At 37.9% G+C, this 26,290-nt stretch overlaps 1 protein-coding gene across 1 annotated transcript in view; it reads right to left on the reverse strand.

Moving 5' to 3' along the window:
* Positions 1-26,290, reverse strand: part of LOC149300712 (serine/threonine-protein kinase Nek11-like) — a 106,530-nt gene that overhangs the window by 38,019 nt on the left and 42,221 nt on the right. Inside the window, exons 6-12 of the mRNA XM_089484765.1 lie at positions 23,234-23,383; positions 23,073-23,151; positions 18,324-18,409; positions 17,473-17,592; positions 16,153-16,250; positions 14,488-14,492; positions 12,883-13,012 (exon numbers count right to left, since the gene is read on the reverse strand). Coding sequence (XP_089340891.1) covers positions 12,883-13,012; positions 14,488-14,492; positions 16,153-16,250; positions 17,473-17,592; positions 18,324-18,409; positions 23,073-23,151; positions 23,234-23,383 — 668 coding nt within the window. The remainder of the gene's footprint in view (positions 1-12,882; positions 13,013-14,487; positions 14,493-16,152; positions 16,251-17,472; positions 17,593-18,323; positions 18,410-23,072; positions 23,152-23,233; positions 23,384-26,290) is intronic.

Raw genomic sequence — 26,290 nt, forward strand, 5'->3', positions numbered from 1 at the left:
GACTGGTGGACTACCAGACTCTACAGTTATAAACCTAGGCAGAGCGTCAGTTTCAATTCTGATGTTTTCCGAACAACGGTTTGCTTATCTTGTGATTTAACACACTACTTTTAATGTATATACAGTGTGTGAGTTTGTCTGCCCTGCGGAATATAGTGACATGTATCAGTATGCTAGAAAAACAGCCCTTTCTTACGTCAAGTGAGACCATTGTGGTAAATGAGACTTTAGTAAAGGAAGCATCACTTGTTGACGTCTAGGGCGTTCCACTGATGTTAGTGGGAAACACCCACATTTAAAGGGAAAATGGGCGGGGAGGGGGTCTTGACCAGGAGAACCGGAGAAGTGGTGCTTCACCCGGAGATCTCTGGGTCAAACTCAGAGAGTTCCCAGGTATGCTGACCCCCCTCCTCCCTCTTCCACGTTGTAGGACCTCATGGTAGACCTTATTTTGCCCTGTTATTAGGATACAGTCAGTAAGAAATAAGAAGGTTTTCTGTTCTGCAACTTGAATGACTGAAGTAGGTTAAGGAACTCCAATTCATTGGACTGAGATTGGATGGAACTCTACAGGGTTTAGTAGGGAGGCCATACCTTGGCTGATGATTAGGCATACTGCAAGGGGCAACATCTTCCTTGAAACAGCCAATCAATGGCAGAAAAGTACTCCCACTGAAATCAATGGGAACATGAAAACAGGGGTGTCTATAGAGATATAGATATAAGTTTCTATTTTAGTGACTTGCTGACTGTGGCATCCAAGATGTTCTGATATTGGTCATTGAAAGCCATAACTGGAAAGGAAGTAAACATATTCTGAATTAACCTGAATCTAAACAATGATATACCAGTGGGATAGCACAAAGCAGGAAGCTCAGTTATGATTAATTCAGAGTAGAATATGATGAAATCAGCTCCAGGCTGTGTGGCCCTGATAATCTGCCCATTCCTACTTAAAACAGAGTAAAATCCTGAGTGTTCCCTCATGTGTTTACTTGACATGAATCAGCCCTAATCACATTAAACACAGTATACAAAACTGTATAAGCGTATATGTATTTTCATATTCTTTAAATGTAAGAAGGATATAAACTGAGCACTAGGTTTTGCAATAATCATACATTTCATTGCTCACTGTAGAAACCAATCTTTCCGAAGATCAATATTACATTGTTTTACTGCTTTCTTGTCAGAATAAATTCTCTGCAATATTTTGGATAGCTAATTAAATTCTACATCTGGCAAAATGAACATCCCTTTTATAATTGCAGAATAACTGCAAATTGTAGATCATCCGCATACTATTTACATAATGGGATTCTGTCATTTAGAACAGAAATGCACCCTTTTTAACTTTATTCCTCTGTAACTAAATTTTCAAATGAAATTATGTATGGCTGGATAAAATAAACTAAACATGAACTCACATATACAGTATGTTGTTGTGCTTCCCTTGAAACTGATTCTTGAAGTATTGACTACATTTCAAGTAAATACATAAATACTGTAAAATCTAGAGGGAAGCTGTAGAGGTAATGGATTCTCATTTAAAATGTCTACAATATTATTCATTTTAATTTACAACATTCATATACAGTGTCCTACATTTTTCCCTCTGTTACCTTGATCTATTTTAGCAGTTAATTGGTAATGAGCGGAAATGTTAAAGCACATATGTCAAGTATTGAAATTGTAAACCATCTCATGGGCACATTAGTTAAAATCATACAACCATTAAGGGTGTGTATCACATTAGCTTCCTGCTAACTCCTCTGGACTAAATGTAAATGGGTTTCTTCTTATTCTCACTGATGCATAAGGCTCAGTGGATTAAATGTAATAAAACCCTATTAAAAAAAAAATCATTCTGTAGGTGTGGAACCATTCAACCACCTTATGCTGGTTCGGGTCCCCACTGATCTATGAGACCCATTAGAGGATGCAGTGGACAAATTTATAAATGTGACAAAGATTTATTGCAATAATACATTAAGATGCAATATTGCCACATAACTTATGAGCTTCTTAGCTTGTGTATAAATAAATTCCATGGAGGCCTGACAACATTCAGCTACGGGAGCCAGTCTAGCCAAGTGACCCAGTAATAAAATGACCAAGAACATACTGGCAGCCTCTTGTTCTGGTAGTGTTTCGTCTTTAAATAAACTCTCTTCATCCTTCATGTTGATTCCCCTTTAAGTATTAAATGTTTCTATCATATCCCCCCTCGGTCACATCTTAGTTCCAGGCTATATAAGATCCTTTAACCTTTCCTGGTAAGTTTTTTTTTCCTGCAGTCCATGAATAATAGCCCTTCACTGAACTTTCTCCAAAGTATCTTTAGCCTTCCGGAGATACGGTCTCCAGTACTGTACACAAGACTCTAAGTGAGGTCTCCCCAGTGCTCTGTACAACGGCATGAGCACTTTCTACTTTCTCTCTTTCCCTTTCTACTGGTAATACATCTCCCTATACAACCAAGCATTCTGCTAGCATTCCCTGCTGCTCTACTGCATTGTCTACCCACCTCAGAAATAATTACCCCTAAATCCCTTTCCTCACACGTTGAGGTTAGGACAGTATCAAACATTCAAACTTTGCATTTATCCACATTGTATGTCAATTGCCACAGCTCGGACCATTTTTCCAGTTTACCATTTGCCATTTGGTTTATCGCTCCGGGAACTTCAACCCTGTTGCAAATCTTTGTGTCATCAGCAAAAAGGCACACATTACCATTCAGGTAATAATGCAGTATCACTAATAAAAAATATTAAAGAGAATGAGGCCAAGTAGAGATCCCCGATGTACCCCACTGGTAACAAAAACCTTTGTTTCGAATATACCCCACTGACATACCTGGGAACTTGTGGTCTCTGGCTACCCGGAGACTTCCCTTGCGGGACGCGGCCAGGACTCTCACTGACGTCAGTGGGAAACCTTCCCTTTTAAAAAGAAAATGGGCGGGGAGCGGGGCGTGTCAAGACCCTGCTCCCGCTACCCCGAGGATTCGAGTCTTGACCCAGAGAAGCGGTGCTTCACCCACCAATTCCCAGGTATGCCCATTGACTACAACTCTGCCACTGCCTAATTCATTCAACAATATTGGGATCTAAACTAGGAAATTGCAGTTTTCTATGTGGAACAGGGTCAAAAGCCTTACTAAAAATCTAGTCTACTGATTATTTTGGCATGATCTCCCTGAAGTAAACCCATGTTGTTTTTGATCTTGAGACTAGTGATGTAAGACTCACATGCCTGTAGTTTTCTCCCTTCTGCATTTCTTGTGAATGGGCACAACATTTGCTAATTTCCAATCTTCTGGGACTACTCCCATTAACAATGATTGGTTAAATAAATTCATTAATGGTCTTGCTAGAACACTACTAAGCTATTTTTTTTATAACTTTGCGTTTATCCCATCAGGCCCCACCAATTTATTTCTCTTTACTTTAGACAGCTGAAGTAGAGCCTCTTTATCTATAAACTCATATGTGTCGACTGACTCATTAGCCTTTTTTCGTAACTGAGGTCCCTTTCCTTTATTTTGATCTGTAAATAATAAAAAAAAATCAATAAGAATGTCTGCTATTCCTTTATCCTCTTCTATATACCTTACTTCTTTTGTTTTTAATCTAACTAATGCAATTATCTGTTAATAATTCAACTTTTTAAGAACCCAATTTCTCCTGGACTCCATTTAAACGGCCCTAGTCTAATGATGACTCCTTTACACATATTCTTATTTTAGAAAAGTCAGTTTTTGGAGAATCTAAAACTTTTTTGTTTGGTGTCACTGTTCATATATTAAACTACATGACTGGTGATCACTAGATCCCAATTATTTACCTACAGTAACATCCGATACCAAATCTCCATTTGTGAACACTAAATCCATGGCATCATTACAAGTTGGCTCCTCAACTACTTGTTTTACAGATAATCCCAGCAGGGCATTGTGAATATCTGCACTCCGGGCACAACCAGCCATGATTATAACTTCCCCCTTCACTGTCATTTTAGCTATTTCCTAATACTAATTGTAATGTAACCAAAACTATGTTCTCCCCCTAACTTGTGTATATATATATAGGACCACCTGTCTTTTCTATATAAAAAGTACCCTGATATTGCTATGTCCCAGTCTTTTTCATGTCTCAGTAACAGCCACATTAAATCTACATACGTTTGTGGATCTTATTGCCTAAACTGCGAGCATTTGTAGACATGAACTTAAGCTTGTCAATTAACACACATGCTGTAGACACCTTCTGTCCTTGTTTTGGGGGGCAAAATATATGCTTCTCTCTATTATCTGTACAAATCAAGCCCCCCAAACCCCCACCTGGATACTAAGTAAAACCAAAAAAATGATCCAATCACAAAACACCATATAAAGTTGTCTTTACTCTATAAACACTATGGCTATATGAAACATAGTTTTAACACTTTAACACTTAGAAAAGCATCAGGTAGTGGCCCAAACCGTTAAAATAAAACAAGTCCATGGGGGATTGAACCGTTGCAATCTCGGTTTTAATCTATCATGTGTGAAAGGTTGGAACTTACCTAAATCTTTTTTCCATTTGACCATCCATAATGAGTCAGGCTTTAGAGCTTGGGCATGTTTTATGGGAAAGACCTCAGATGATAAGCCAAGCTGACTTAAAGGGGACCTGTTATCCAAAAATGTGCAGGCCATTGCAAGTCAGTATCTCACTTATATACAGGGCCGGCCAATTGCCCCAGGCGACACTTTTGAAGAGGCGGCACTTTGCCTCCCCAAGCGCCGTTTTTTTTTTTTGCATCCGATGCGGCTGCCGGTTTTAAAACAGCTGTAAAACCGCCTCTGTTTAATTATTTGAAAGCGGTCGGCTTGCCTGCATGCCGATCAGTTCGGCTCTTTGTCCCGCCCCCTTAAAGATGCGCCGTGACGCTCAAGGAGGTGGGCTCACGCAGAACTGTTGCTTGTCACCGCGTGACAAGGAGAAGATTTCGAGGGAGAAGCGCACATCAGTGGAAGAAAGCCAGCAGAAAAAGTAAGTATTTAAAAAATATATAATAATTGAGGTGATAGACGGACGGAGAGACATATTCATGCCCCTAGAGGGTGGCTGGGGACATAAGTACACAACAGGGTGGTTAGGACAATCTATACACAAAGGGGGGGTAATACACATGGGTATGGGGAGAATTACAATTAACCAGTACAAAAGGGGGGGCATCAAAACACAAGGGAGGGGGGCTGGCTGGGGGCATCAAATAAATCAATAGACAGGGGTGTGTTGGGGCAAAATGCACAAAGGGGCCTGGCTGGGGGCACAGATACACAAAGGAGGCAAACACACAACAAGCAGCAATGTGGAAAGTATTTTTTTATGCTCTTAGTAGCTTATCCCGTCCTGATGTGGCTGAGCCTGTCCTGGTGTGTGTGTTTGGGGTCGGTGTGGCAGAGCCTGTCCTGGTGTGTGTGTCTGGGTGTCAGAGCCTGTCCTGGTGTGTGTGTTTGGGGGGTCGGTGTGGCAGAGCCTGTCCTGGTATGTGTGTCTGGGTGTCAGTGTGGCAGAGCCTGTCCTGGTGTGTGTGTCTGGGTGTCAGTGTGGCAAAGCCTGTCCTGGTGTGTGTGTGTGTGTGGGTGTCAGTATGGCTCAGCTTGTCCTGGTGTGTGTGTTTGGGGGTCGGTGTGGCAGAGCCTGTTTTGGTGTGTGTGTCTGGGTGTGGGTGTCAGTATGGCAGAGTCTGTCTCTATTTGTCTGGGTGTCAGAGCCTGTCCTGGTGTGTGTGTCTGGGTGTCAGTATGGCAGAGTCTGTCTCTATTTGTCTGGGTGTCAGTGTGGCAGAGCCTGTCCTGGTTTGTGTGTTTGGGTGTCGGTGTGGCAGAGCCTGTCCTGGTGTGTATCTGGTTATCTGTTTGCTGGCACTTTACTTACTGTAGGGATAAATAGAACTTTGTAATTTTTATTTATCCAGAGATAAAACGCCTTCCTGAATTTCTAGTCACTTCAAAGGACAAAACTCCAGAAATCAGTGTGAGGAAAAGTGAAGGTATCGTGTTATTTACTCTTTTTCAATCTGAATATATTATGAAAAAGGAAACTTAAATTGGTTCTTCGGAGTTTGTGAAACACAATTGCGGATTTCATTATAGTGGGGACTATACACCACACATATGGGGGGGCAGCATTTCACACTTTGCCCCAGGCAGCACAATGTCTTTGGCCGGCCCTGCTTATATATAGTATAAGTTGTGCTAGTAAATATATATGTGTACATATATATATATATACACAAATTTTATTTTATTGTTATAAGCTTCTATTGGCATTGTAAAACAACTCAAGGTGCTGTTGGGTAATGGAAACAAATGACTAGAATACACACAAACAATATTACAGTGCATTCTTATCATATTCGCAGCCTCTTCTAATAACAATTTACATTAAGAAATCTGACAGGAGGGGAAAGATAAATAATAAAGTGTGATACATGGGAACTAACATGAGCACAAGAGATATCCCCAGTTATCGTAGCTAAGTTTGATAAATGAAATGCCAACAATATTGCTTAATATTCAGCTTCTCAAAAGGCTCCAAGTAATTTGTGAAGTTTTATAAGTTTGACTTTTCAGTACTATGTGAATTCTTGATCTTATCCTCCTTTCCAAGTTAGGGGCTTTTGTCTTGGGGCTGGTCCCAAGAGCACTCCCATTTCTGCTCTGCATGACAGGTTGGAGTGTGACGGAACTGGTTTGAGTAAGAGGTGATTATTATTATTGATACATTTTACTTATTAAGTGCCAAAAAAAGTATGCAGTGATGTGCATTTTAAATGGGGTAGATGATACATACACAACAAATATACATTAACACATACAGATACAAAAGTGCTTGTGAGAGTGCCATCTAGCCTTATGGTACTTTTACACAACATTCCTGGCCATAATAGTAAACTTATGAAGGCCCCATTCGTGATCTAAATGAATATAGGTAATTTAAAGGAAACATTTCAAAGAAATCGGCCCTTGTGGGTGTGGGGCGGAAAGCGCAGTACAAGAGGTGAGGTTTGTGAAGTCTCTTTACTTCTTCCTATTCTGTCTTCCTTTTCTCCTTTCCTCTGACCAGGGCTTCCCATGCACTTCACCGCAAAAGTATGGAGCCTCTGCACATACCCTCTTCTGTTTTTTTGTAGAACCGCTCAGGGAAGGCCTTGTCAGCAGGGCTAAAACCGGGCAGAAGTGGACGAAAAAAAGAAGATAGAAAAAGAAAGGGAAGCAGTCGGCGGAGAAAGTATCCATATATTGAGAGTGAGTGTAAGTGAGAGAGAGTGAGTAAGAGTGAGAGTGAGTGAGAGTGTGAAAGACTAAAAAAGCAACAAAATGCAAGTGAAAATTATGATGGGAGATGGGAGCTATGCTGTACCACCGTCGATGTCTGGCTCAGTATATAGTGAAGGGAGTTGTGCTGTACTAGCATCTGTGTCTAGCTTTCTACATAACGATATGAGTTATACTGTGCCACTGTCCGTGTCTTGCTCACTATATAAAGATAGGAGCCATGATGTACCCTCGTTAGTGTCTGGATCACAATATAATTATGGGACTCATGCTACGCCACCGTCTGTGTCTGGATCATTATATAATAACATTGTTATTATTGTACCATCCGCTGTGTCTGTACTAACCTCTAGAAGGCCAAATGTCGCTACGGAATTTGATGGCGCTATATAAAACAATAAATAATAATAATACAATAAATAATATTGTTCTATTGTCCCTAATCAGTGGCGACTCTAGAAACAAGATATAGGGGGGCATATAAGATACCACAGTCAAAACTGGGGAGGCACTAATAAGTTCCACCACTAAATCATGCCACTGAAAAAACTAAATAAATATATGTAAATAAGATGCCAATTTGCGGTATGCAATGATGCTTTTTATAGTAGATTTACATAATACTTAAAAATAGACAAGCTTTCAAAAGTTTTCCTCTCTTCCTCAAGTATTGCATCATACTTTATAGTTTACAAATAAGGGCAGTGACAGAGCGACAGGCTCTCGTGCCGCCTGGTTGTTGTGAGCAGAGCTGTAGCTGACTCTTTTTGCGCTCAGCTATTTTTTTTTGCAGATGTTATTTTATTGACACTAGCCTTACACACACCTGTTCACACACACTGCCTTCACACACACCTGCCCATAAAGACACATATACACATACACTACCCTTACACAAGCCTGCCTTTACACACACATATACACATACATACATTATCTTACAAACACACAAATACCTACACTGCTCTTACACACACCTGCCCATACACACACACATACACTGTCCTTACACACATCAACTTACAAACATACAAACCATACACCCCGTCTCCACATCTTTTACATTATTAATCTTTCATCTTCTATCATCTCCCATCTTCTATCCAGTTGTGGGAGCGTGGAGTCTGTCATTTCAGACCTCTACTTTAGTGCTTCCTAATGATTACGTGGCGGCTATTGATGCAGAGAGCGGGAGTATCCCAGCGCTCAGCATCATTTGCAGGTGCATAGTGATTAGGGAGCACGGAAGTCGAGATCTAAAGCGACAGACCTTGCGCTCCCTAATGTTGGGCCGGTTGGAGGGATTGTGATCTCCCCAACCAGCCCTGCTCATCGTGCACCTGAAGACCGGCACAGGGGAGGTGGCCTCACCGCTCGCACATCCCTTTTAGATACGCAACTGTTTTAAGGGAAAGTGTTTTTAAAACTTTGCAAATGGCCTGGCACAAGGCTTTTAGAGGGCTTGTAGTGTTCAAGGAAAGCTACAAGAGGGCAAAGATAGCTGCATTCAGAGGTTGACCTAAATTCCAATATGCTGGAAAGGGGGCAGGGAGTATATGCAACAGTGCTACTTCCCATATACAGATAGAGGCTGACCCTGAATCTTCTGGGGCAAACCTGGAGAGTTTCCAGGTATGCGCATTACCTACTCCCTGGTTTATCCATATCAGAGGCTGGCAACATTCATCCCTTGGGAGGTAAAAGAACATGTGGCCCATTAATTACACAATCCAAAACACACTCAAAGGTCAGCATGTTTGATGTGCACTGTCTAGTCCTACAAAAGCAGGGATGCACAGAACATCCACATAAAGTGTGGTATTGGAAGAAACCCCCAGAAAAGGTAGTGGTATCTTTAGAACTGAGCAACCCAGGTGCAATCCCCCACTACCCTTTGACACACATCCCCAGTCTTAACTATTTTCGTATTAAGTGAATGTTTCTATACTAGAAAAATAAAACACAGCTAATTTTTATTAGCTTATAGTTGTAAGTCATTAGCACTGGAATAGTACACACATAATTTTGGGTACTTCCCAACCAGAGTGAAATTATATCCCTCCATATTATTTATTTAATTGCCTACACCACAAAATCGTACACACTACATTGTGATAGTATTCAAGGTTGATCATTGCAACAAGGTAACATTAAAAGTGAAATCTCTTTTTAATTCTGTATAACCAAAATGTCTAACTCTAGAGAAAGCAAAATAATGTGACCCTGAATATTGAACATATTTGAAAGTACAAAGCCATATCAAATATCATTGATTTTGTTCAATGCTTGATATGTCTAAAATCTGAGATCTAGATGGCCCTGCATAATAGGTCTAAAAGAAAAAACCTTTCCGCTCAATGTCAGGGCCAGGGTTCTGCAGAAAGTTTTAAGGGTTAACAGAATTGTTCTAATGTTTTAGAAACTGTGAGTTTAGTTTATTTTATCTGCGTTAATGCTTTCAAAGTTCAAATTTCTCCAGAGATAATATTTTTAAGAAGCCATGATGATCTTCTGATGCGTAACAGGAATGCTACGTAATGAGACTTTTTTTTTATTATATCACTTTTTTAATCAAAAACATATTAGTAAAAAAAGAATCAAAATATGGTTTATGATCTAATAAGAGTCTTATCCATTACAACTGGGAAGTTATAAAATAACGTTTGAGATCTTTCTCGTGAAAACCTTTTTTTGGAAACTAATCTTAGATAGCAATAAATGACATTTTCTTTAATGCTCAAATATTTTTGCTTCATAATATTATACTCCCAAAAGCTGTATGTATCAGCTGCTATAAAACAGTAATAAATTCAGATTAAACCAGAGAAGCAATTAAAATACGTGCTTTATAAGTAGATTGGGAACATTTTGCTGCTTTTCATTAGTTTTTTTTCCAAGATAATTTAAAAATGTATCAAGGTTTTAAAAAAGTGTTTTTAGCATATAAAGCTAAGATAAAGCTAATTATCAAATACACTAAAGTTTTAGAAGGAAAAAATAAGAGGTATTTGAAGATATTCAAATAAGTCAGAACATTTTTAGATCTTTTTTTCTTCCAAAAGAAGTAAGCCTTTTACTCTAGACAATATAATATTTCACACAATAAATGTTATTGTTTCCTTAATTGACAGACCACTTTTCCACTGTATTTTCTCATGTCTGGAGACTCCATTAGCTACTTTTAACAATGTTAGTTCAAAATAGTTTAGCTAATATCATTACTGGGAGAGTGGAATTTTGTAATAAAATTGGAAGGGATTTCTAGATAGTAGTTAAACTACTTAATTTTAGTATTGAATTTCACAAAATCCATGTGTCTTAAATGATTTTACAGTTTGATGTTGTTTTTTTTACCTCAATTGGTCAACTATTTTAAATCCTCAGTGAAAGTTTCAAATTCAGTATTTTGTATAATTTGACAGAAAACATACTGTGGGAGCATAACACAACAAAATAGAATCCTTTGGCACCGAAAATACAAATGCAAACTGGGATAAAGTTTAATAAAATGAAACAAGAGGGACTAAAGGGTGAAATTAAATAAGAAAGGGAATACGATGGAACAACGGTAAAACTGAAATACTGAATCTATTTGATTCTGGTTTAACTGTTTCTAGGGAAAAAAATGTTGGTGTCAAAGATTTGGGAATTACCTTGCATTAGTGGAAATTTTCATCAAATCATAAAACTAGCAACTCACAGGTTTGATTATAATTAGATATTTGGTAATGTAATGGTAAAAAGTCTCTACTACCTCTCTGCAGTGTAACCTCTCATGCCCTGGCTGTAACAATTTTAAGACGGCCACACACATGCTTTCCCAATGGATATAAAACACTCCTCATCCAAATAGTACAGTGTAACCCAACTACCCCTCAAAATATAACTGACATAAAACTCTCCTGGGCCAAAACCGAATTATTGAAATACAAACATACAGCAACAGACAACAAGTGACAACCAAACTAACAATTTATCATCTCCCCACAACTGATGTCAATCAGCATAATATAGGAATCACCAAAATGTCCACTACACACAAGATGAAGTATGGTTTTGTCAGGACCCGGACAAGCAGGGCGGGTAGGAGCCCAGTTGCAGGGGATATCACGGGTTCTGTCTGTACCCCGTGATGCATCATAACTGATTAGTAGGTACAGACAGGCAAATAAAGACACAGGAGGCTGTAGGTATGTATATACAAAAAAGCCTATATTGGAGTGTGCTGACAGAACAGGAGAAACAGGACTATAAGCGTGATGCACCACAGCAGGATATGGACTTCGGAGAGGGGGACCACGGCAGGATACGGACTTCAGAGAGGGGACCACGGAGTGGACTTCGGAGAGGGGACCACAGAGCAGAACTTCTAAGACAAGGAGCACGGCTGGCACATGGCTGACAGCACTCAGGCAGGGCATACGGCAGGCAGCCCTCAGGCAGAGCACATCACGGCATACAGCCCTCAGGTAGGGCACACCGTAGGAGCCCTAGAGCAGGGCACACGGCAGGCAGCCCTCAGGAAGGGCATATGGCAGGCAGCCCTCAGGAAGGGCACACGTAGTCAGGACCAGGGAGCAGAGAAACAGCAAAGCTAAATACACTTCAATGTAAAGGTCCAGACTGAAGGGCAGAGTAAGCATATAAGGGCAGAGCTGTGGCTCAGCTGTCCCAAGTAATCAGAAATGGGTGCTCCTGAGAGGAAAGAGTGGCCACTAGGGGCTGCAGATAGACACGACATGTGTATAATTATCACATAGTCCAGGCTGGCAGGGTGGAATCCTGGCAGGTTTAGAAGTAGTATTTATGTCATGGCTTGCAAGGTAACTCAAGGTAGTGAATTAACACATTATCATATTAAAACATACACATTACTCCAAAACTGTACTTTAATTAGTACATTAAAACAGAAATATTACCATTAGCAAAGAATAGTTGTCTTCATATTCTACAACAAAGTTGGACGCATGGTATTGTCCTAAATGCTGAAGGGGACATAGCAAGAGATTTTGGACAATGCTATGCTTTGAACTTTGTGGGAACAGTTTGAGGAAGGCCAGTTTCTATTCCAGCATGACTGAGCCCCACTGAACAAAGCAAGGTCCATAAAGACATGGTTGGATGAGTTTGGTGTGAAAGAACTAGTCAAGGCCCGCACAGAGCCCTGACTTCAACCCCATCGAATGGGATGAACTGGAGCACAGATTGCGAGCCAGATCTTCTCTTCCAACATTAATCCCTGACCTCACAAACGCTCTACTGTATGAATGGGCAAAGATTCCCACAGAACACCAAAATCTTGTGGAAGCCCTCCCAGAAGAGTGGAAGCTGTTACAGCTACAAAAGAGGGACCAAGAATGCTATGCGATAAAAGTCTCTGCTGGTGTAATGGTCAGGAGTCCCAACACTTTTGTCTATAGAATGATTTTTTGTGTTAATACAAAAGAAGGTCTTAACGATATATTTGTTGTATGCATGCTCCACATGGCACACTATCCTTATAACAAAACATACTTTAATGTCATGTAGACTGAATGTTTTCTACTTACCCCGATCGGTAGGCTCAGATACACACAATCTGTCGGGTATCTGTTCATGTTCATTCTGCTGATCATTAGACTGGCAGTGTCTTGCACCCACTGGCCCTGACTGTATCAGATGATTTGGTGCATCGGGGTCCTACAAACCAAATCATTAAAACAATTATCCAAAGGGTGAACTCTTCCTACATCTAATACACTGAGGATGTATAAACTACAGAATTTCAATGTTATTCTTTGCAATCACAGTTTGAAGCTGGGAAGCAAACTAAACACAACTATCCATTAATAATCCTAAACATTACCAATGGAGCATAGTTCCATCTAAAAGTTTTAGTGGATTCAGGTATTTCTTTCAAAAAAGATGGCTGCCTTCGTAGAAAACATAAGCATTCTGGGTTAAACAGTTTTACTTAACCCTTAGGAAATATTGATCCAGAGGAAAAAACTGCCTTTGTGATCAAGACGGAATGTTTGTCTCTTTGGGAAAATACTAAATAAACTTTGCATTAGCTGCATATTTTATTTCTCCTTCTAAATTAACAGCTATGGTACTTGATGGTACTTAGTATGGTATAAAATATGGAAAAATTGGAAAGTACTCTTTATGGCAGGGGTGTCCAACCTGCGACCCTCCAGCTGCTGCAGAACTACATCTCCCATAATGCTCTTTCAGCTAAGGGGCTGGCTGAGGAGGATGGGAGATGTAGCAGATAGAGGGCCGCAGGTTGGACACCCCTGCTTTATGATATATTCTACATGCAGAACCGCTCTCACCTTACCTCCCATGTCAGAAAGCAATTGTTTGTGTTTTGTATTAGTAAGAAACTGCCCCTTATCCCCAAGCTACCTAATACTGTCTAATTACAGTGTATTTTACGATGCTTGCTAAGCATTTATTAATGAGATCATTATGTGGCTAGTAATATCTGACCCTATAACAATCATAAAATCCTGATAAACTTACTGAAAACATGCAATTAAAAGAATGTCACCGTTTGCGCACGTGTGATTTAAAAAAAAGTAGCTTAAGAGCTTAGAAACACCCATTCTTATTAGGCAGCCACAATTTGTAATTATATAAAGTACTAAAGAAAAGTAACAAATAAAATAAGTGCAGTGAGGTTTAATACAATTTCACATACTGTGTCTACATGATTATGTTACAAAAAATAAAAATTGAAATAAAAAATTAGCTCGTCTACATGAAATATCTATTGATTATGGAAACTGGTGACTCATTCAACTATGCCTCTGTTTGATTAGGAAGCTGTGCTCAGGCATAATGAACGGAACATTAGTGCCATCTATATGCATGTTTCAACAGAGACTAACAAGTAAAATTCACATTTAAGGGAAAAATGGGATTAAGATAAATGACCAGTCCAAAATGTATTACACTATTTAATGGTAAAAGTCCATGCACGTAAACATTACATAGATACATGGTTAGTAAGATTGAAAAAATACATCTCCATGGACTTCAGTCTATCAAGAAAATGCCTTACTGCACTGATCCAAATGAAGGCAAAAACATCTTTTTAAGCATTATGCCTCCACAATACACTCCAGAGCTTTACAGCTATTATTGCCAAGAATGTTTTTCTTTGTTACTTGCCCTTTAAATGAAGATCCCACTTGCAAGGATCTTAACAACCTCAAATGTATCTGTGCATTGTGATGAGGTCACCCATCGAGACCCTTTTTGTAGTGTTAATAAATCCCAAAATCGCTAAAAATCACAATTTCTTTGCACTCCCATTCAATCACTTTTACACGAATTGCTACCAAACATGAAACTGCATATTCTAAACAAGGACTAACTAATGTTTTGTATAGAGGCATAATCATGTCTTTCAAATGTATGCTAGTAATGCTACCTACTGCCGTTCCCATATCTGATATATTTATATATTTTTGGAAGGACACATATACATTTCACATGGTGATCATCAAGTAGGCTGCTATATCAACTCAAACACATTTATAAGTAACTGATCCCTGGGAAATACCTTAAAAGTTATAAAGGAAAGAAATTATAAGCACAATGCTATGTTTTTAAGCCACATTTATAGGTTGGCTTGAGTTAATGAAATCACAATTTAGAACAAACATGAATTATGCATGCCTTGTGTCATCAGTTTAGTGGTTTGGCTAGTAGAATGACAAGTGAGACGGTTCATTTTCCTGATGTAACTGGTTACCTGCAGGCTACCACAAAACTAAATCTTAAATTGGACCGTATCAGTTACGGAGATTGACAGTTAATCAGTTAAAGGTTGGTGGTGTTATTGCTTTAAGAACAATGAATGACCAGTGACAGTTTTATGACCAATACTCCTTATGGAGCAATAGAAGATTAGAAAATCATTGAGGTGGATTGTGACAGGGTGAGCCCTGTGTCAAGTTACATTGTTACCTCATTTGTCACTCATTTGTCCTGTACTTGCTGAGTAAGGAATAGGATAATTACCCTTACAAGTGCAGCTTGGGTAATAAAGACCTGGTGGTTATTAAGGCTCATCCACTGCTGTAGCTGGAGATGGATGTCCCATTTTCTCTGATAAAGCCACAGGCTTTTTATCAATTGTGATCTGCTGTTTTCACACCAGGGCAGAATGAACAGGTCCTCCTTAAGGAATTAAAGGCTTGCAAGCTGCTGCTAGTGAAAGTATTAAAGTGCTATTTGTGCTGAATCAAGCATTTTTTATTATTTTCCAGCAAAATAAAGCCTAAATTCCATTTCCATTTTTTCCATTTTCCTATCATCCCCCTACACAGCCATATAATAAAACTATCTATAAGAGAAACACTGGGAGTCTATATATGTGGTTCATGTTCGAAAACCTTTCACTCCAGCAACCAACTGAATCGTCTAGTCAACAGGAACATACAACTGGATGCTATCATAATGTTCTCATATGTAACTCCAATGACCAAGGACTTGGTCTCTTGTACTGGCACAATGACTTATGTCATATAAATAGCTTTATTTAATACCCTTTTATGTAATGGCATTGACGCAATATGGCCTCCAAACTCAACATCGATGTCCATAAAGCCACTTTGTCCAGTTGAAGCCCAATGACATTATATTCTTGCAGTTGCCTAATTTAATTAATTTTAGAGGTATATTATTTTTGAGAAGAAAACTTTGTTGGTTTTATGCAGACATGATTAATACCATGTTAGAAGTTTCCAAATGGAGAGGGGAAATCTAATTTCTATAGCTGTAATAACCACTTTTTTGTTAAAAGGTGGTGGTAGTATAATTGTCACTTACGTGAAGCACATCAATACTATGTCGTTGAAAATTGCGACTTCTCAGTTCTTGCATTCTCCTCTGATTTTCTTGATATTTTTCCTCTGCAAGCTGTCTGTTGAAAAAAAAACAAAAAAAGATCAGAATTGATAAATGTCACTTGTTAATAAGGAACCGATCTTATAATGCATAGGGGGAAAATATTTTTTTGGGATATTTACAAAACTGCTAAACAAAATTCAGAACTAGTTATGTGTGGGTTTATAAATAAAACATTTCCAACTATCAATACAGTCTGGAACAAATGACAGCAGCAATTTCAGAGATGGATGATTGGTACCATTTTTATCCGCAATCATTTAAAGGTTGCATTTTTGTTTTCATTCTTATTTTGGAATACAGAAGTATGGGCGTTTGTATTTAATAGAATACTGTCAATTGAAGGTCATTAGGATTCTGTGTTTTTTCAATATAACATTCATTGTAACAAAAAAGACATAGCGTTTTACCCACATTTTATTTTATATTTTAAATGGATTAATTAAATAATAATAATTTCCAATTTTTTGTTATAGCTAAATATCAACTTTTACTTTGTGACTAATTCCACTGCATTGTAACAAGTCTCTTTACTGTGCAGTAACAAGTACCTTCTGACTTCAAATAAAGTTACTCTAGGACTGATTAAGCATCATTTAAATCGCAATTTCACATGATACACAAAGAGGTAGTAATTGTCAACATTAACTAATCCAAGCTATTTGTTTTGCTTTCCAATGGAAAGCAAATCTCGTGTGTCTGATGAGGTACATAAGCAATGAATACGTTATTATGATGAATACATTATTATGAATGATACCTTCCTAACCTCTCTAATACTGAGCCAAATTGTGTATTTCAGTTTATTTCAGTTTGCTACTAAGTGGATATTCATGCTATTTCTAGAGTACCTTAATTGTAAATATATTTGAATATATTGTGTGCCTAAATACACCATCAAACCAGCAAACCTTGAATTCTGGCTTTTGACTAGTGAGAACATTTCCATCCTTACATATATTTCTGCAGCGTATCACAAGCCTTACAATGCTAAATCCAGAAAAAGAACTGAAAAGACAACGACAGAAAATAAGCTTATGTTCTAAGATTCACAATACCTTATTGCTGGCATTCATGATCAAGCTTCATAATAATATTGAATTTTTTAAAATGTATCTTATGTGAGGTCACATTGGTGTGTCATTTACTTCACAAATACATTGCTTCATTAATTGGTAAATATAACGAGAACATAGGTCATTGTTTTGCTAATAGTGTGACATCAAGATTTCTCTTACTTTAGTCTCTTTGCCTTCTCATCAGCAGCATTTAACTTCCTTAACCTCATCCTTTCTCTTGGGGTCATTTTCTGGACTTCAGACAGCTCTCTGAGAGTTTGAAGATGAAACTTCCTTTGTCTATAAAACAAACAAAAAAACATAAATCCAGACATCGACGCTTGTACGCTTTAAATACATTAAAAAAATTATAATAGGTGCATTTCCATTTCTTTTACAAAATCTCAAATTAAAACATATTTTAAAGTATTGCTTCAACTCTAGGGTTTATTCACAAAAGTGAGAGTTTTTAAGATAGTTTGCAGGTGAGTTGTAGTTTAGGCTTACCAACTTCACTATCTATTATTAAGAATAGCCTTGAACAAAGGCTGAGCTGTCTCTGTATAATGCATTAGATTTTCTGAAAGCAACCTTATTGACTCAACTTTGGCAGGGCCATGGATGGCCCTTCACAATGCATTATATAGTCAGTGAGTTCAAACAAAACTCTTCTAGCAGCGGCCGCCTTACTAAATAAACCCTTATTTTATCTTATAGCCCATGTCTATCTTTTCAAAACAGCAAACTATTAACATAATTAAAGCTAAACACAAGAAACACACTTAACCTTTGGTTTAGATAATCATACTATAATTAGTATGGCATTACCGTAGCAGTCTGCAGTGTTACTATATATATATTAAATCGTAACTTTCAACATCAAAAGACTTCCTGGTAGATGTACTCAAAGTTTAAGAAGACTAGAAGGTTTTAACTACAGTCGACCTATACTTCATTGTGGCATCACAAATTAAAAAAGGCTTAATGGCTTAGCAATTAACAAGTAATTAGTATATTCTCGGTTTACTTACACAGCTTTCATTATTTGGTCAGCATCTCTCTGGCAGATTAGTGTCTTGTCGTTTTGAGATGCTCCATACAGCTTCCATTTAACTTCCTAAGAGCAAACCACAATATATCATTACATAGATCTTAAGCGTCCCAACATCTCTCTTTCTGTGCTATCTACAACCGTCCACAAATAATAAATACGGCATACAGTAAATATTTTAACACTGCAAACACATTATCTTACCAGAACTTTAAAATGCCATGTCCATCCACTTCCAACATTTGCATGACATCAAGTGTAAGTAGGGTACCCACTAATCTGGTACTTTATTTACAGCCCAGCAATAGAAAAATGTCTCATGGCATGTAATCAGTTTATTGAAACAATAGTTTAGCTGGTACCTTTCTGATATGGCAACCCAAAATGAAGGATGGAAAGCCCAATCCAAGCTGCCCGTTCTGAGGGCATGGACACTTTGCTGCCAGGTTTCCATGGACACACACAGGGACAACTCCGGCAGAGATGGCCCTCCATAATGCACATTGCATGCCAACAACTCTTGTAGGACACAAACACATGAATCGTTTCAACTATCTGGCTGTAAATCAGAGTTTAATATTTATAATGTCGATGGTATGAAATCTTCCCACTGACAATCTTAGAGGTAAATAAAAACACTTAAAAAGGCCTAGTATTTAAAGGGCCACTTCAGCGATCATATGCTCTTTGGTCCCTTTTAATTTCCATGTTTTCTCCACTCCATATACATTTACCCCTTGCCTTGCCAACCAGCTATTTGCCGTTTGCCATGAACACATCTACTGATACTTGGTATACCAGTTGCCAGTCAGCTCCAATCAGTTTCACAAACCACAAAGGAGACATTCCACTTCAGCTTTGGAGCTATAACTTCTCCATAAGTATTTTATTTAACATTTTAAGAAATGCATAAAGTACTCACAAAGTACTCTGATATGCATTCTTATTTGGTAAAGCTACCTGGGACACTGGAGTGTTCCTTTAATATATGGCTCTGTATAGGCATTAATGGTACATACTTCCCTGCTACTCAAAGGGTCATAGATGAAGGGTCATAGATGAAGGGGCGTTGCTAGGTCTCCAAAAGATCTGGGGCTAGGGCCCACAGCAGATTTGATAGCAGTGGAGTCCGCTTTGGGAATAGTCAGTGAGGAACCTTGCACATATATACATACACAAACATAAAACTATATGCAAAACATAAATTAGCTAAATTCTGTTTTCTTCATTTCTAGCAACCTCTGTAAAATATACAATCAACTTCTAGCCCCGGACATTTTGAAGATGTAGCAAAGCCCCTGCCCCCCTTCCTCCTTTACTCTCTCTCTCCCTCCTACCCCTCCCCACACAGCTCAACTGTATATTTTATTTCCGCATAGATGATCAGGTGATAGAATAAAAAACTGTGATCATTAACCAGAAAAAAATATGTATGGCTTTAGGAAGAGAATGTACTGTAAAAAAAAAACAAAAAAGAAAAAAAAAACTACCAAGGGGACAATAACCTTTATACAGCAATTGTGAACACTAACAAAGATAAATATGAAAAACAAACAACTCAAAACCACAAGTATATTTTCGTACAGTCATCAACAAAAATCCTCATCATTGTTAAGTTTGCAATTATATAGAACAAACATAATGTCATATTTATTCAACTTAATTAAAAAGTTAATTAAACCAAAACATAAAACCGGCTTCTACTGCTCTGTAAATATGCCTTCTTTAATCAGATTTGTATCAGTGTTTGAAATTTGCTCATGTTTACATGCTCTTCATACTATTTGCTTGAACAATTATTTAACAAATAACGACAACTTACAAAGCCTGTATGTGAGTCTTCTACAAGGACAGGTTAGTAAGAATTGAAGATACATGCTCTCACATATGGACCAAACCAATAAAATGGTTCATATGAAGTACTATCTCTAAAATCAATTAGGTTGACTCCATGCTCAAACTGTTCAGGAGAAGCTACATTCAAAAAAGCTTCCAAAACAATATGGAGCCCAGTGTATTCTGGTAGTGCTACAATGTAATATAGGATTTAGGGTCCCACTGTCCACCGATCAATGGGGCCACTATCAGAAAAAGGAGAAGGAAGTCCTGTGCATGTAGGATTAAGTAATGTGTGCATACTTGCAATGTTTGTTTAAGATACCAATCAATCTATCTATTTATCTATCTATTTGGATACATATACTTACAGTGAAAGATATATGTTTTTTATGTATCTGCACATAATATTTGATCCTGCTCATCAAATAAAACAACCACATCATGCAAGGGCTATTATTTTATATCCTTTAAAAAATAAAATCCATTGCAGAATACTGCAGTCAGTGACAGCAAATAAAATATACATCTGAGAAAAGAAGCCATGAGGTCTTCACCCAATCTTTTGCTCCATCTTGTTCTTTGTATAATCTAGTTTACTGAAATCTCTAGCAGACTGCTAAGGGACACACTTACACAATAAACAATAAAAAAATATAAATACTACTTAGCTGCTGTCATTCCTAGTGTCATGTATATAGTGTGGAATTGTGTGAAAACAAGGGATAAAGGTAACCACATAAAGAAACACCATCTGATCCATACACATCTCTTTTCTAACACACTGTCCCCTTTATGAAGCTCCCACTGAGTATCTAATGCTTGAGCGAAGGATTGGTCCTGAATGTACCTGGTGCAATTAGAGAGAGGATTTGCTCAGTCAGATTTAGTAGAGCATCACCAAAATGATCAACCACACAATGGCATTCAACAACAGTAAATACCTTAAGTCCAGAAGAGTAAGCAGGGAATTAAGGTAGGCCTTTCTGAAGAACACACAAGAGTTATATACTTCCCTTTATCAATTGATCCTACCTATTTTCATAACCTATAGCACTGTTCAGTCAGCAGTTCCAAGCTTTAATGTGTTCACCATACTGGCACCATGAAAGAATGTTTATTTAATCACTTTCACATCTCATACAGAATGCTCTTCACTTAGAATCTAACAAAGTTTATCTTCTCAAATGCATATGGTTTTTTTTTTGGTTTACCAGTTAAAAAACCAGTTGAAATTATTAGTGATTATAATATATTACTTTTTTTTAAAGCCTTTCGTTATGGAAGCAATTTCACCATTAGAAATCATATGGTTTTTTTACTGTTTGAGATTTATCAGTTATCTGGACTATTTTCTGGGAATGAATGTCTCTACAACAAAATGTTTTTATCAGCAGATAACAAATGTAAATAAATACATACAGTCTTGACATCTGAATGAAACCATTCAACAGAGATCCAGTATTTGAATTGGTATCCACCAATGAATAAACTGTTTGTTAACAGGATGGGGTTTTGGACCAACCCAGATAATGGTGTAACAGTTAGTGGATCAGTTCACCAATCCACATTATCCCTATTTGAGTTGGTAAGTGCACCAAGCACCATCCTTTGAAGACTTCAGTGGGGACTTCAGAAGAAGATTGGGGATCCAGTTTCCACAATCTTCTCACAAAGACGAAGTGAAGCACCCGGGCTTCAATGATACTGATCAACATTATTATATAATGATGTTTTATCAATCCACTGTTACATCAGTTACATCATGTTGGACAGACATCTGTTTCTGTGATAACATTCTATAGATGGTGACAATACATAAAGTGCATTATCTACATCACTGATGCCATTGGTGACTGTTCTATGACATAGAACTCTTCATGTTTAAAAAACACTGCTATTTTATTTCAACAGAATACTTGTATCGTTCGCGTGCAAAGTTTTAAAGGGGCAGTTTACTGTTCCTAAGAGCACCACTAAAGAAAGAGGCATATTAAAGCAATATGTGAGTAATAAAAAATACATTCTTCAAAAAATTTAAAAACAAAAGCAGTTAACTGAGAAGCTGCAGCTCTGCATCTGCTTTCCTCCTCCATGAGTGAACATGTTCTGCGGAACAGACCCCTGCAGCATTTGCCAGGAAAGTACTGGTGGTGACTAGTGATAAGCATTCAATATCATGTACATGGGAAGTGTACAGCGAACATATATCTGCATGAAAAATAGATGGGCACGGGCAAAGGGGCAAATGCATATAGTGGTACTTGCAAGGGGAACAACAAAAATGTAAAGGGCCACATAGTTATCATATGCATTAAAGTGCATATTAAGGCGTTGATGTCTCTGTAAAGCAATATGTTCAAAGCAATATATTATAAGTGTGTTCTCAATGAAGAGGAAAAACACCTTTACTGTTATCATTCATGTAGGTGGGTACAAAAAATACCTCTACATCCTACACCGATGACAGGACTAGACACAACCCAGGTAAACCGGACAATTTACCATTTTATATTGATCTCCATGTATTTCCTTCTTCTTGACTACTTAATTACTTGATTACTAAAAAAGACATACAGGCTCCGAAATGTGCCTTTGCTTTAAGATTATGGTTATTGACAGTTATTCTATGAGGATTCCCTGTTATTCTTAGATAGTTATTAATCGTAGCTGTGGTAATACCCAACTAAATATTAAACCAGCAAAGAAATTAATACCTTGCTGCCTATGTGAATGCACATTATACTTTAAGTACTATTGTTTGGTTTCAGCATGTACAGAAAGTAGAATCTCTAGGACCTTCTATCCCAAACAGTCCTGCTGCGTCATCCATTCTATAATCTGTGCTGCTTAAACTCTAAATCATTAAGAAAATTCATTATTATCACTCTACCTGCAGTTGTTCTTGTATATATATAGTCTGTAGGATGTCACCTGCTCCTGGGCGAAGCGCGGGGTCTTTATTCAGCATCCTGGAAGATGCAAAATATTGTATCATTCCAGAGCACTACTCTCCCAAAGTAACTAATATGAAATCAGAAAACCATACTGTACCTGTTCATCAGCAAATTAAGGTCACTTGAATAATGGTTTGGTAGGGATGGTGTTTCCCCTTCTACAATTTTAATTACTACAGACACAAAACTGTAGCCAGTGAATGCATGTTCCAAGCAGCACATTTCATGAAGAATACAACCCAACGACCTAGGAAGAAAAAAAGTTATATTCACCTAACTGTAATTGGTTCATGAATATTGCATAGGCATATAATAATTTGTTACAGGCAAACATTCTATAATATCCTCAATGTAATCCCACAAGATTTCAAGTACTCGAGGAGGGGCAGAGGTTGTGTTGCAGGCATTGTTAGCTGACAGGACCAGGAGTTTTTGTGATTTTGTGGCCTACTAAGGGCTATACGTATAGAAGAAGACTGATGCAAGAAGAATTACAAAGGTAGCTTTGCTGGAAGAGCAGCTCTGTAGCAGCTTGCAGGACCATGGGCACCAGACAGCCAGCCACCATTTCCCATATATCCAAAAAATACATTAGAATGGGGAAGGCTTAATAATAATATGGCGTTTCTCCGCTCACTTTCCATGTTTTCTACAGCTTTAATGGAACTACAACTCCCATGATGAGGTCTGACTGAAGATTATGCTGATTGCAATTTAATAAAACCAGAAGGCTTGCATGTTGCTTGAGTTGACACCTTGGCCATTTAAGACATTAAGTTATGAATTTTGCAATTGTCCGTCTGGCAAATACTGCCTGATAGTAGGGTGAATTATACATACTGCTAGGCAGCACTTCTCAAGGACTGGCATACCCCACATAGAGTTAATGGGCATCAGGTTTTAATTAGCTGAGATGGCAGCTACATGTTGGCCAGGCCTGAATTAGAGCAATATAACATAGGGTCAGTAACTGTAGTATTAACTAAAATTACACAATAACACTGTCCTCTCTTTAAAATGTTTATAGGCTATTAGCAAAGAAGATTAATCATTTGTAAGACCCACTGCTGCTTTGTCATATATCTGCTTCAGTTTGCTAATTTAATAATTTTTATTGCATGCTATTTTGCTCGGAGTACAAAGTCACGGTAAAAAAAAAAATATAATTGGCTCATCAATGAATAAAAATATATTTTTTTAAACATTTACCCTAAGGTAATGAAAGAAAAAACTTTATGAAAAAGTAATGAAAAAGGCATCTACATACCACAAATTCAAATGAACAATAAAAATGCAATTAAAATGATATAATTGTCAATTAGGAAATAAATCTGTTTTTGTAGAACTTAATAAAACAGGACTTCTTTGGTTCATGTAAATGATAAACTAATATACAGCTTCTCCAATGCCCCTAAAAAAAAAGATTAACAGTGGGGACCACCAAACTCCTCTTTTGAAGTCCTGCTCAACAGACCACCTGATTAGCGGCTTGCTTGGGTGAAACAGGTTATCTGATGTTATGTGACCCCCGCACACTTACACTAACGCGCGGGGCCACATTAAATGACCCATATCCCGGCGCCTGCATCTACATCAGACGTCCCATTTAGCACTTGGCAGTGATGCATCACACATAACCCGAATAATTTTTTTTAAACCACAAATGAACAAAGTCTATTCACCTAAGTTAAACTTTTGTTTAACAAAAAAAACATAGTAAAATCATTTTCTTTAGCTATGCTATAACTTAGACCTCAACAAAGACAGCTGTACCCTGCAACCTAATTTCACATATCCTGGAATTAACCATGCATATGTTATTACAATCTGCTTTTACGAAATACTAGGTTATTTAAAGCAAACTTCTAAATTAGAGTTATGTATTCATTAGTCCTTGCTGAACATCTAATCAGGTTGCTTCATTAGAGAAATGTTTTCTAATTGAAACTGACATTTAGAAACATAAAAGATGATTGGGATGAGGTTGCGGACCTAAACAACTTGCGAATGCCCAAATATAAACTTTTCTTTAAAGAAACAGCCTAATTTCCATATATTAGTTTTTGCAACAGGCTATAATTATTTATGCAGATGCTAGCGCGTCTTTATAATTATGTGGAATTCAGATTTGCAATTGCAGTATAATAAAACAGATGCATTGGGCACTCACAACTATTAATCTATAGCCCATTAGCTAACACGTGCTTGAGAGCTGATAATCTTTAATAAGCATAAATTCACCAATGACTGCAGAATGCCAACCAATAAACAATAACAACAATACTGGCATCATTCAGTGTAAATTTGCAGAAATTGAGTATATTGCCAAATGGAAGCCAAAATATGCGACCAGATGGAAAGTTATATTTTTACTAAATGTTCCTCCTAATTGAGTTTTTATAGCAGCAGCTCTTGATCAAACATTAGATATAAAAATATTCTAATTCTGTTCCCTGTCCATCAACAAGTGTATTACACTTACAGATTTACAATTAGGAACCTCTCAAACTAGTTTTAGCTTATTTCTGCCATTACAAAAATCTCCATAAACATTACAGATTTATCCCATCTATAAAAACTGTAATGTTAACACTAGACTTGTGCATTACGTTTACGCACAACGGGGAGGGAGGACTTCCGATCCTATAATCAGAGGAGAGAATGTTGCTGAATGCCTTGTCATTTTGCCCTAAGGTGACCTTCCGCCCAAATCGCAGCGCTTTTGCTGACGTCCTCTCCCCGATTGGAGAACCACGGCAGAGAATGTCAGCGAAAGCAGATTGAAAGCAAAAGCACAACACTTTCTGATACATTCTCTCTCCCGATTAGATGATCAGGGGAGAGGATATCACCAGAAGCACCGCCATTTTGGTGGAAGTTTGTGCCAGGTTATGTCCACAGAAATGTGAAGATAGAAAATAAAGGAGAGAAGATGAAAGACAGATTGGTAGGGAAACATTTAGAGAGCATGAGAGAGATTGAGCAAGAATGACAGTGTGAGGGAGTGAAAGTGTGAATGAATCTGGGCACCGGCCAATGAATTTAAAATGCCCCTTGATTTTCATTCAAACTGAATGGGCAGGGAACATACCGTATTTGCTCGATTATAAGACAAGGCTGTCTTATAATCAGACCTCAAATGGAGGTGTGACTA

The sequence above is a fragment of the Sceloporus occidentalis genome, unplaced genomic scaffold (assembly GCF_023333645.1).
Source record: "Sceloporus occidentalis isolate IW3139 unplaced genomic scaffold, rSceOcc1.0.p SCAF_23, whole genome shotgun sequence".
NCBI lineage: Eukaryota > Metazoa > Chordata > Lepidosauria > Squamata > Phrynosomatidae > Sceloporus > Sceloporus occidentalis.